Source organism: Rattus norvegicus, chromosome 3, assembly GCF_021556685.1.
Source record: "Rattus norvegicus strain SHRSP/BbbUtx chromosome 3, alternate assembly SHRSP_T2T, whole genome shotgun sequence".
NCBI classification, from domain to species: Eukaryota; Metazoa; Chordata; class Mammalia; order Rodentia; family Muridae; genus Rattus; species Rattus norvegicus.
The window spans coordinates 9,121,061-9,132,759 of NC_141536.1; the positions used below are offsets into that span (position 1 = coordinate 9,121,061).

An 11,699-nucleotide genomic window follows, 5' to 3' on the forward strand; every position below is an offset into this window, starting at 1 on the left:
AACGGTGATAAGTTACACCACTCTTGAGTTCCTAGAAAACTGAATCCCCTGCCGCATCTCCAGGGAGCTCTGCCCCTGGCCACACAAGCAGGGCAAAGACAATGGTGCCCTTTAAATGAGAAGCTTCACTTTTAAATGTGGCTGACAGAATTGACAAACAATAAAACACAAGACTGTCTTTCATTCGGGGTTTGGGAATCCCTTCTGAACTGTTGCTTTTAGTGTTTTCCCCAACTCTTCCTCCCTGTGGCACGTGCTAGCTCTTCCAACAATTAACACTGCAGTGACACCATTCCAGCGAAAACCTCCCTCACTGGGGCAGTGACTTGCCTCTAGTTACACTTGACTGCTGTTCTGTCTGGCTATTGTAGGTGCTGAGCCACCTCCTGTCAGCCTGTGTTCCTCACAGAGCCAGGACTACTTCCAGGAAGCATGCTGAGGGTAGTGAGGAGTGACAGGCTGAGAGCACACACCTCCCCCAGAACCATAATTTCTGCATGTCAGCCATGAGCCTGGTATTGAGAGGCAATGAGGTTCTGGGTTCCCAGTTGTTTCTGGGAATTCCACTTCCCAGCAAGACAGCTCACCCCTTCCAAGCCCATGGCCAGTCCCTTTAAGATGCAGGCCCGATAGCTCTAAGCGGGGATGGCAGAAATAGGTGGATCCTAGGTTCAGGTGCTACAGTCATACAGCTTGCGGTAACAGCAGATGTTTTTATTCATTTATTGTACAACATGGACTTACTAGATGCTAGGAGCCCAAAGCTATACAAGGAAGAGGAGCCGTTACTCAAGGAACCCAAGAGCAATCTTGGACTGACCAGGAAAGAAAGACAACAGCACAGAAAGCTGATGTTTTATTCAATGGTCTCATCACAAAAGTAGCAGAAGAAAATGGTGGAGAATCCAGGAAGATGCCCCGGCGCGCTAGCTGCCGTTCACACAACCTTCTTGGACTGTCAGCTGTGGCAGACTTCTATGCTCCAGGCCCCAGGCAGTGGACAGGGCTCTGTATAGAACCTGAGCCTAAGGATGGGTGACTGGACTAAGGTCCACTGAATACCTCACAATTCTAAACAAGCTGAGGCTGTCTTCCTATCAGCAGTCACCCTCCCTATGCAAGGTCTTCAATGGGACAAACCTCCACCCGCAGTCAGGAAGGTAGCCACCTGCCTGTAAATAACTGAACAGCAGTCCCCAACTATCACAGGGAACTGGCCCTGGCCTGGCCAGGTTCCTAAGGCTACAGTGGCTCCTGATCCAAAGTCCCCAAGGGAGCTAAGACTGAAAAAAGCTAGGCTGTGGTGGGTATCCACAGGACTTCCTTTCTGATAAACTAGGGCCCTCGGGAAGGCTACCCTGAGACAGCACCCCAAGAGGCTCAGGTGTGTTCTGTAGGGCCAGGGCCACCACCATGGGAGTGGACAGGGGCTGCAGACTGCAAGGGACCAGCACCAGTCTCCGGGGACGCCAGAAGAGGGGCTGAGAGGCCATCAGCAGAATCTGTGTCGAGGTCCAGCCTCCAGTAAGCTTCACATAGAGGCAGGTCATTAGCTTCGCAGAGACTTGAGCTTTGCCACCACAAGAAACCCCCAGGAGTGACAGGAGCAGGCAGAGGAAAGCCAGGGAGGGGAAAGCAAGACAGATGCAGAGTTAAGAAATGAACATCACCTGACTGCCTCCCCTTCTCCTCTGTGCTGGCCCCTCCGCTAAGCGATTCTCTTACATCCAAAGAAAGATGGTGTCAACAGGCCATGTGACTTAGGCAAGCTCTCCCCATGGGCCCCTTATTCTTCATGGGACACACAGAACTCTCCCTGTTCTTATCAGTCTCCTCCTCCTACCCACCCTTTACCAATAGGGTGGTAATAAGACTTTACAAAGAGCTCCTGGTGGCAGAGACCTGTTTCCATCCGTTTCCTGGCCTAAGTGGGTCACAGTCAGCAATATAGGCCTGGCATTTCTCTATATACCAGTATTCTAGTTCTATAGCTTCCAGTCCCAAGCTTCATGCATTCCATCTCCCTACATTATGGAGGGAAAGCCAGAGATAGGAGGAGGCACGAATTATGGCAGTGGTTACCTGGAGCACATGTTTCCACAGCTGTCTAATATGCACAAGGCCCTGGCGTTCTCCCATTCCTGCCCCCAGTCTGTCAGAACTACCCAAGACAAAAGGAGTAGCATCCCCAGGAGAGTGGAGGGAAGGCAAAGCCAGGAGCAAGCAGTTAGTATACAGGCAAGAAGAGCCGTGCATGCAGAGGGGAAGGTGGGCAGCTGGGGGTGCTGTGGGCATGAGGCCGGTAGGGCAGACAAAACCTACTGCCTCACCTACAGAAGAGCTCCACCATTTAAGGAAATTTGTAGGCAGAGGGGCAGCTGCTTCACCATGAGGAATATAAGAGAGGTGACTGCCCAAAGAGGACACAAGTCGTCCCAGATACTTATGAAGTGATAAAGAGGGCCTGAGCACTGTCCCAGTACTGATCTCCCAAGTGTCCTTGAAGCAGCAGCTGTCTAAAATGTAGTGTCAGGAAGATGTGAAGGAACTCACCTTGGGTGGGGATAAGTCTCTGCCATTTGGGGGTAGAGTACTCCCACTTTTCTGCTAAGCTGATGAATATTGGGACCAAACCCCAGAATTCTGGAGAACTTCAGAACTACCAAAGCTGGACACTGAGTCTAAGATGGGAACAAGCCCTAGAGTACACACCACTCAGCCCTGGACATCAGTAGCTCCTACTGCAGCTTCCGTGCAGCAACAAACCGACAGCCAGGGGAAGACAGGCTTTCCTGGGGTGGGGCCCTGCTGAGCGGGACCTTAACTTCAAGCTAAGGGGGTGGGGCAAGGCCTCCATTCTCCAGCTTCAGTTTCCTACACATTTTACACTGGACTCTTGATTTCTCAAGGCCTCTCTGGATCAGAAAGTTTCAGGTTTTAAGATTCTAAATAGACCTGTAGAAAGCTGGGTGACAGACCCTACCTGCTGCTGTCCTCTGGGACGAGCATAGGTCTGACACCAAAGGCTCCAGCTCCATGAATAAGGCTGAGCTGACCAGAAATAGGACATGCAAGTACCCCGGGCCCAGTACTCAGTGCCGCTCTGCTTGAGTTCCTTACTCCTCCTTCCCAGGGTTCCCCACCTCTACACTGGGGGTTCAATGACATTCACATGAAACTGAATCTCTGAGCAAGCAGTAGGCAGGGGTGTCCCAGAAAGTGGACATCATTATAGACCTGGAAGGCCACAAGGGGCCAATCCAGCCTTGACTGAAATGTCTAGACAGACTGAGATTTAAAGCAGTAAGGCAGAGACTGTGTTGCCCAGGAGGGCTTCCTTGCCCCCTGGAGGGGAATACCCTTTTCTGGCCACAGCGGCTGACACACAACCAAGTCCTGTGTTTTCATCCCTCTTCATTGAGGGGGAAGGCCTGGGCCCCGCCGGTGGCTGTCTGTGACTGTCCGTCCGTCAAACGATCTAGTCAGGGGCTCTGCTGCCAAGGAGAACTTGGAAAACACAAGGCCACCGCAGGCCCTAGCTGATCTGAGCAGGCAGCAGGCGCCACCTGCATGAGAGTCCAGCCCTATTTGTACCTGGACGAGTAGTACTCCTCCTCCAGCTCATACAGGTCAATGGAGACCTCATCCCGCAGGGTGATGAGCTTGCGGTCACACTCCTCCTGCAGGGCTCGAAGCTGCTGGTTACGCTGGTCAATGGCTTCATTCACAGATGGGAAGTCATTGAGGATCAGAAACTGCTTGAGATCAGATACCAGCTTCATCAGCGACTCACCAGCCCGGACCTGCACCATCATAATCAGGGTAAAACATGAAAGGAGGCAGAGACAGCGGCCCAGTGCTCTGTGTAATTGGTGCTGGGCCGACAGTGGGTTCTGGAAGTCTGTCTTATGTTCTGCAAAGAAAAATACTGCCCTATTCAGAGCCGTCTATGAGGACAGAGGCACAGTCAGGAAGGCGAGATCAGCACCTTCCATGACCACGGGTGGGCTAAGTTTGTTCACTTCAAGTTTTCCTTCAGCAACCACGTACATGTCCTGTCCATTCAAAGACAACAGAAAACTATGCCCTGAGTTTCCTCCTGACTTGCTCTTCCCCAGAAGTGACGCAACTGCAAGTTGGACAGTCACCGGCATCTGTGTCCCACCTGCCTTCCTCCTACTACCAATACAGACCGGACAAGGCCACCTGTCTGTGTAGCCCTCCTCCCGGTGCCCATGAGGGGTAATGTCCTAAAGCATGCTCTGCCCACCCAATTGTCCCCTTCTTTTCCTCCGCTACCCTGGACTCCACCCACAACCCCCTCATGGGTGCCAACTTCCACCCCATGCACTCACGATGTTGGCAGCTCGAACGTGCATCTCGTAGTTGTCCTGTTCGCCCTGAGTAGCCCTCGACACCTGCGTCTCATCCTCAATCTGAGGGCAAATAAGAAAGCCAAGAATCAATACAGGTAGCAGCCACCTGGCTTAGCCTGGCTCATAGGAAGCCAACAGCTAACAGCCAATGCTGCACCTGCACCACCACCACCACCACCACCACCACCACCACCACCACCACCACCACCACTACCACCACCACCACCTTTGTGCCATTACCACAGCCTGTCTATCGGGCCTTCCTGCAGACCCAGAGCCCTACTTCCTATCCAGACAGCTGGCAATGTCCACTCCAACCCCTTCTTGTTCTCTGGGTGAGAATAGATGACGGCATGTCAAAAGGACACAGCCCAGTCTTTGAGAAAGTTTACAAGAAGTAAGACGTTCAATAAAGGGCTAGTGCAGTTCGATTCCCAGCAACCCCTGTCTTGCAGGTATCGATGCAAATAGAGTTCATGTACACAATAAATAAGTCTTCAAAGAAAGAAACGATGGTCAATAAAGGACTAAGAAGACAAACTTTTCAATCTGTTTTTAAGGCAGGATCTCACTGTAATCCAGGCAGGCCTGAACTATGTAGAGCTATGTAGTTGAGGATGAACGGACTCTCCTGCCTCCACTTCCTAAGTCCTGGCATTAAACCAGATGTGCAAACATCTGGTTTGTTCAGTGCTAGGGAACACAGGGTTTTGTGACTACTAAGCAAGCAAACATTTTACCATCTCAGCAACATCCTCAGTCAGAAAGTGGCTTTTCAGGTGACCCCTCCTTAGGCAGGCACCACGTTGAGCAGTTGACTAAGCAAGGCTTCCTCACAAAGCCTGAACTGCTGTTCTTAGCTTACAGGTGGGCCAGCTAGAGACTGACACAGACCTCAGTGTGAGCTTGAGGCTTCTAGAAAATTATTTAAGTAGAGCAGCGGGTTCTGAACCTGCGGGTTGCCTTCCACAGAGGCTGCCTAAGACTATCGGAAAACACTGATATTTATGTTGGGAGTCATAAAAGTAACAAAATTACAGTTAACCTCCTGTCCTCTTACTTTTAACGCCTCATCGCTCCCACCCGCACCGGTCAGGTGAGTCACATCCCATCTGCAATCCCCACCCCTGTACTAGAGTCTGGACCCTTGTACCCAGACCCCTAGGAAAACCAGTTCCTGCATTCTCCCATGGCTTCGGAAAAGCCACCACGCACCTTGGCCGTCTTGATGATCTCGGTGAAGTTGTCCATGATGGACTTGATGTCGTCTTTGAGCCGCTTGTTATATGACTGCAGTAGCGTCTCTTTGCTCTGGGGCAGGGCTCTCTGCTGGGCCATGGCGGGCCCGGGGTGAGAGACACAGTCCGGTCCGACGTGAACCGAGTACGCAGGGCTGGGGACTAAGGTTTCCGCTACAACAGGTCCGTCCACGAACACACGCCCGGCAGCAGGCCCTTCCCGCGAAGAAACAAAGGGCCCACTCCTTCACGAGGCTCTCGTTCCCCTCTCGCGCCTCCGTCGCGTCTCGGAGTCTGCGGCACCACGCCCGGCCCCGCTGACCAGGACAAACGCGCGGCGGCGGCGGCGGCTCGGCACGCCCACGCTCAGGCTCCGCCCCCTCCGGCAGAGTCTTTAGCCGGTCCTTGTCACTTTAAATCCGAAATCCCGCGCAGGCGCCTGCTCTCGCGATCTCCGCGGCCGCTTACTTATCACCCACAATTCCCTCTTCTTTCTCTCTCCTCCAGCCGAGCAAGATGGTGAGTGATTATGGGTCTGCGCTCTATCCGCCTCCATCCGCCACTCGCCGCCGCTTCGGGGCCCCTCGCGGGAAGGGAGCGGCATCGAGCGGCGCACAGGCGGTGACACCGCTGCCCGATGGGGTGGCAGAGGACACAGCCTCACCGGCTTTCTCTCTTCTGCCCAGCCCAAAGGAAAGAAGGCCAAGGGGAAGAAGGTGGCCCCGGCCCCCGCCGTGGTCAAGAAACAAGAGGCCAAAAAGGTGGTCAATCCTTTGTTTGAGAAAAGGCCTAAGAACTTCGGCATTGGTAAGAAGTGGCGCCGGTTTCAGGGGTCGTTGAGTCAAGCCTTTAGGGGAGCTGGTCGTGAAAACCCGGCTCCTAACCAGACACAGGAGGTGTGCCTTCGAGGGCCACCCTGGCCTTCAGACAGCCACTGCGGACGCTTCGGCTGTTGTGTCTGCTGGCAGCCGGCGACTCTTTGCCACAAGGGGAGATGGTGCTCGTGTGCAGATGATGTGAAAGAATATTTGCTATCAGAAAGATGGTGATGACATCTTGAACCACCAAGATCGCTGATGCACCGACACCTCCTGGGGGCCTCAGTGGCAGGCCGGCACGGTGGAGATGCCTCGGTTGCAGTGTCCCTCTTTCCTTCTCAGGGCAGGACATCCAGCCCAAAAGAGATCTCACGCGCTTCGTCAAATGGCCCCGCTACATCAGGCTGCAGCGGCAAAGAGCCATCCTCTATAAGCGGCTCAAAGTACCTCCTGCCATCAACCAGTTCACCCAGGCCCTGGACAGGCAAACAGGTGAGGTTCTGTGACACAGCCAGTTGGAAGTTTCCGGAGCTTGGAACTGGTCCTGAGTTTGCCCTTAATGCAGTATATGACCACATTAAAACAGCTATGTGTAAAGATAAGTGGCGGGTGGGGGGGGTGGAAGGGGGTCCCCATCCCTCCACCGGAAACAGGTGAGGTGGGGAAGCAAATGAGAGTGCTGACCCCCGCGTTCTCGTCGGTGTACATACCACAATAGGGTAGTTTTGTGAGGGCTTTGTTGTGGAATCGGTATCTAGATGTAGAGCTCAATATGTAGACCAGGTAGGCTTTGAGATCGCTGCCTCTGTCGCCCACGTGCTAGGATTAAAGCTGTGCCACAGCTGTACCAGGGATCGGGACCATTCATATAACAAGGGAGAATTGAGACTTTGCCAGGTAGCCAGCCCCACACTCAGGAAGCAGCTAACCTGTGCTAAAAGAGGTAAAGCTTGGGGTCTAATTAAATGTTTTCCCAGCGACTCAGCTGCTTAAGCTTGCCCACAAGTACAGGCCAGAGACAAAGCAGGAGAAGAAGCAGAGGCTGCTGGCCCGCGCTGAGAAGAAAGCTGCTGGCAAAGGGGACGTCCCAACTAAGAGACCACCTGTCCTCCGAGCAGGTCAGTGCAACCACACACCCAGGGAGGGTGGTAGGGCAGGCTGTGCAATGATGTGTGAATTTCTTCACCTGAAATCACCGTGAAGAGTAATTTAAGTAATCGAGCTTTTTAACCCTGAGTCACAGCTTGGTGGGGCTGTAGCTTTTGTGACTGTAGCAGCCCAAATACTCAGAAAAAGTGGTTGTGTGTTCTAGGGGTCAATACAGTCACCACTTTGGTGGAGAACAAGAAGGCTCAGCTGGTGGTGATTGCCCATGATGTAGACCCCATTGAGGTAGGTGTGGGGGACTTTAAGCATCTGTTGCAGAACCAGGGTCCTGTGTTGCTTCTGGAAGGGTGGGAGGTCAGATTTGTGTGGCTTTTGCAATGATGTGAATCTTTTGCTGAAGTGACCTTGAAGTGTAATTCCTGAGCTTTTTAACCCTGAGCAATTGCCACAAAGTAGTGTAGCTAGGGTATTGCTTCTGCCAAAACAGCCTACAGCTCATGCTTGCTTCTAGCTGGTGGTTTTCCTGCCTGCCCTGTGTCGAAAGATGGGGGTGCCCTACTGCATCATCAAGGGAAAGGCCAGGCTGGGGCGCCTGGTCCACAGGAAGACATGCACCACTGTTGCCTTCACACAGGTGAACTCGTGAGTATTTGGGCTTGTCTCTCCATTTCCCTTGTGCACCCATACCTTACCCTCCCAGCTCTGGGACCGTTTGCCAATGATGGTTAAGAATTTCTTCACCTGAATCAACTATGTGGTCATACTCTTCTTGTCTGAGGCAAAAAAAAAAAAAAAAGTGGGGAGGGGGCATTCCTGCTTTCTAAACAGTAACAAGTTTTTCTCATTACCTTCCCAGGGAAGACAAGGGTGCTCTGGCTAAGCTGGTGGAAGCTATTAGGACCAATTATAATGACAGATATGACGAGGTGAGCAGCTCTATACTCTGTACGGGCTGTGGGTTTGATTGGTGCCTTAACTATGTAATTTGGGCACCCACTTGGAACCACTGTATATACAATACTGGTTGATCTGTGTATTAGAGGGTAAGGGATCAGACTAGTAACTATTGCTTCTGTTTCAGATCCGCCGCCACTGGGGAGGCAACGTCCTGGGTCCTAAGTCTGTGGCTCGCATTGCCAAGCTGGAAAAGGCAAAGGCTAAAGAACTCGCCACTAAGCTGGGTTAAATGTACACTTAAGTTTTCTGTACATAAATATAATTACAAAGTTATCTTCCTTCTTTGGTTCTTTGGGTTGCTGCAAGTGTGTGTGTGCTCAGATTGGCGCCGTTCCCTAGAAAATGTTGAGACCAAGCCAGGGTTTTTATAAATCAAAATATTTTATAGTGGTTAGGAACAGGTTCATTATTTTCACACACCTGGTGTCCGACGCACAAATTTTCGGAACCACAAGTATGATGTAGCTGCACAAAGTCCATACCTGTGGTTGAGAGAGATTAATTTAGTCAGCCTATTCAGTATGTTTGTGGAGGGGGTAACCAAGGCTGCAGGACTGACCAGGTAATGATGTACTGCATGTGCTCATTCCGAAGGGTTACTCTGGTTTGACCTCCAATGGGCCCTCCGGGTGTTGTGCTATCTGTAGAGACAATACAGTCAGTCCTGTCAAGCCCACCCACCCAAATGAGGTCCTCTTCAGGGCCTGTCAGGCTATCCCCTGCTTCCCACCCCCCCAAATCTATACCAGATGTCAGAATGAAAGGAGAGGTAGAAAGTTCACAACATACTGAAGTCTGCATCAATGAAGATGGGGTCCGTTCCTGTTCTCTTGGCCATAGCGTCCAGGTCCCGGTAATACCAGAGACTCCTCTCTGGGTTGTTCTCAGGAACAAAGGGCTTCCTGTTTTCTGTCAGCCTCACTATGCCTACTAGGTCTACTTCTCCCAGAACCTACAAAAGGCAGAATTGCTTTTTACAGAGTCCTGTGAAGACAAGGTGACCTATATACATCTCCACAGCTGAAGCGCCATAGGCCTTACCTGGCCTTGCTGCCTGGTCTCCGGATTCACTTTCTTCCTGGGAACAAACCCTCTATTGACCAGGATGGTGACTCTGGAGCAATGATAAAAGTGTCCCTTTGGGTGAGGAAGAGTTCCAATACAGATGGTCACTAATGTTCACTGAGTATCTATCTACTGGGCAAACGGTTTTCTTATTCTATGGAGTCAGTCTTCACTGCTAAGCCTCAGAGTCTAAACCCTAGCAATGAACTGCCTGAGAAAGTTGCTTAGTGTTGGGAGACCTTAGAAATTATCAGGCAATGTTAGTTGGGTCTCGTGGGTTCCCTAAGGTCTTAGGGTTGATTAAGCATAGTAAGGGGAGCTGACAGGCTTAGCCATGGACTACTCACCCCAAGTCAGAGCAATGGAAAGGAGTAACAACATAGGCCCCACTTTCAGTTGAGGATAATCTGCCAGCATCACGTGCCTCTCGGACAGGGTCCACCATGGTCCGAGGCATTATGTACAACTCCTTGGAGTGGTCAAAGTGCCCCCTGACCTTCACTGGCCTGTACTCCAAATTTTTCAGTTCCATTGGGCTACAAGGAGAAAGGGGGAAGGGCTGTGGGCAAAGCCAGGCTTGTCAGAGTAGATCCCTAAGCAGAAAGAAAGGCTCGTTAAGGGCTGGAGAGATGGCTCAGTGGTTAAGAGCACCCGACTACTCTTCCAGAGGTCCTGAGTTCAATTCCCAGCAACCACATGGTGGCTCACAACCATCTGTAAAAAGATCCGATGCCCTCTTCTGGTGTACCTGATGACAGCTACTTATATATAATAAATGAATAAATCTTTAAAAAAAAAAAAAAGGCTCGTTAAGGATCAGACAGGTTTCGCCCTCCATAGAGATGGTCAGCAACCTTTGATGCCAAATGGAAATAGATAACCAGAGAAGGGAAGTGTGGCTACTTTACATACACTAACAAAAATGTGAGTTATACTCGACTTAAGAGCCAGCCTGAAGGGCAAAACTTTCAAATTTGATTTGAGGGGGGCAGTACAATCTTAGAGGACGTGTTTTAAAGACCATCACCTTCATACTATCATCCACCAGTGCTACAACGAACTCGCCGCTATGGATACCTTGTGACCTGAAAAGGGAAATATGGCACCGAAAATAAACCTCTATTTCCTGTGCCTTTGGCAACTTCATAAAGGCAGTCTAGCGGGAAACGGGGTTCCTGTCATAGGACAGAGATATACACCAAACAGAAGCAAGGGCCCCATTGCTGCTCCTTAAGTGGGATGGATAACGTGGGCAGCCACACTCACTCTGCAGGTAGAGGGATGGGCTCAGCCATGACTCGCGACTCTAATTCTGCAATCAGTTTCAGCTTCCATTTCCGGCGCTGGACCTAGAGAAACAACGTGAGCTAAGCAGGTATCAGTGGGGTCCAAGGCTCAGAGCCACCCAAATTCGACCCCAGTCTTCACCTGCCAAGTCCCCAGACCAAAAGCAGTAGCAGGGATGAAAAGCAGGAACCACTGGAGAAAAGAGTCGTCCTCTGCTTTAGCGGCGGCTGTTTCAGCAGTAGAACTGCAACACCTGTGTGGCCTACAGACCATCCCTGGAGGGAGTTTTACAACACTGGCATGGGGTCAGAAGTCCTAAAATAAACAGAACTGGGTGGCCAATTCCTCGAGAGGACCGGTTATACCCCAGAGAATGTATGGCAAAGGGGGCAATTAACAGTACCGGTGCCCAACCCTCTCCCGGTGCAATACACTCAGTATTGTATACACCACAACGGGCTGAAAAGACGGGTACTCCCAACCGCGCCCAGGTCTGAGCCCTTCTCACCTGAGCGAACAGAAAACCCAAAGACGCTCCTTCTGACCGCGCAGAACGGGGCCTGCGGGGACCAGACAGGCCGAGGTAAACCCAGAGACCCCGCCTGTCAAGCGCGAGCACCTGACATCGTCCAACCCAGCCCCGCTCAACTTCGAGCTATGTCTTCTTGGGCAGGGTCCTCCTCGGCTCCACTCCACTCCAGGCCCGGCCCTCCCGGTCCCTCTTCTTGGACAGGATCCTCTCTGAACCCCCGCTTACCGGCCCCGCGCAGGCCCACTGCGGCCATCGCGTTATCCGACTTCGCAGGACAGTCAAAGCCATTACAGCAGCCATCTTTGAGCACTTCCGGGGC

General features: G+C 51.8%; 3 protein-coding genes, 3 non-coding genes and 1 pseudogene across 17 annotated transcripts; 5 read left to right on the forward strand and 2 right to left on the reverse strand.

Annotated features, from left to right (window-relative positions):
• Positions 1 to 843: 843 nt before the first annotated feature.
• Med22 (mediator complex subunit 22) lies at positions 844 to 5,907 on the reverse strand. The gene is given in 4 exon segments (NM_001077679.1): positions 844 to 1,570; positions 3,595 to 3,803; positions 4,356 to 4,436; positions 5,592 to 5,907. Coding segments are annotated over 4 exon segments (603 nt in total). The 5' UTR covers positions 5,715 to 5,907; the 3' UTR covers positions 844 to 1,380.
• A 218-nt stretch (positions 5,908 to 6,125) lies between these two features.
• Rpl7a (ribosomal protein L7A) lies at positions 6,126 to 8,769 on the forward strand. Its single transcript, NM_001114391.1, has 8 exons — positions 6,126 to 6,133; positions 6,301 to 6,421; positions 6,775 to 6,924; positions 7,410 to 7,550; positions 7,745 to 7,824; positions 8,051 to 8,181; positions 8,396 to 8,465; positions 8,621 to 8,769. Exons 1-8 carry the CDS (start codon positions 6,131 to 6,133, stop codon positions 8,723 to 8,725), a joined length of 801 nt encoding a protein of 266 aa, NP_001107863.1. The 5' UTR covers positions 6,126 to 6,130; the 3' UTR covers positions 8,726 to 8,769.
• Positions 6,621 to 6,695, forward strand: Snord24 (small nucleolar RNA, C/D box 24). Its single transcript, XR_015685075.1, has one exon. It is a non-coding gene; the product is annotated as a small nucleolar RNA SNORD24 (small nucleolar RNA).
• Positions 7,593 to 7,674, forward strand: LOC120101983 (small nucleolar RNA SNORD36; annotated as a pseudogene).
• Positions 7,912 to 7,982, forward strand: Snord36al1 (small nucleolar RNA, C/D box 36A like 1). Its single transcript, XR_015685031.1, has one exon. It is a non-coding gene; the product is annotated as a small nucleolar RNA SNORD36 (small nucleolar RNA).
• Positions 8,252 to 8,322, forward strand: Snord36c (small nucleolar RNA, C/D box 36C). The gene has a single exon (XR_015685169.1). It is a non-coding gene; the product is annotated as a small nucleolar RNA SNORD36 (small nucleolar RNA).
• Positions 8,770 to 8,858: 89 nt separating the features above from the next.
• Positions 8,859 to 11,696, reverse strand: Surf1 (SURF1, cytochrome c oxidase assembly factor). 12 transcript variants are annotated; one of them, XM_087654261.1, is made up of 10 exons: positions 11,606 to 11,686; positions 11,357 to 11,408; positions 10,990 to 11,123; positions 10,828 to 10,910; positions 10,589 to 10,646; positions 9,909 to 10,097; positions 9,538 to 9,610; positions 9,286 to 9,448; positions 9,056 to 9,137; positions 8,859 to 8,978 (listed from the first exon to the last, which is right to left on the reverse strand). In XM_087654261.1, exons 6-10 carry the CDS (start codon positions 10,091 to 10,093, stop codon positions 8,909 to 8,911), a joined length of 573 nt encoding a protein of 190 aa, XP_087510387.1. In that variant the 5' UTR covers positions 10,094 to 10,097; positions 10,589 to 10,646; positions 10,828 to 10,910; positions 10,990 to 11,123; positions 11,357 to 11,408; positions 11,606 to 11,686; the 3' UTR covers positions 8,859 to 8,908.
• Positions 11,697 to 11,699: the final 3 nt, after the last annotated feature.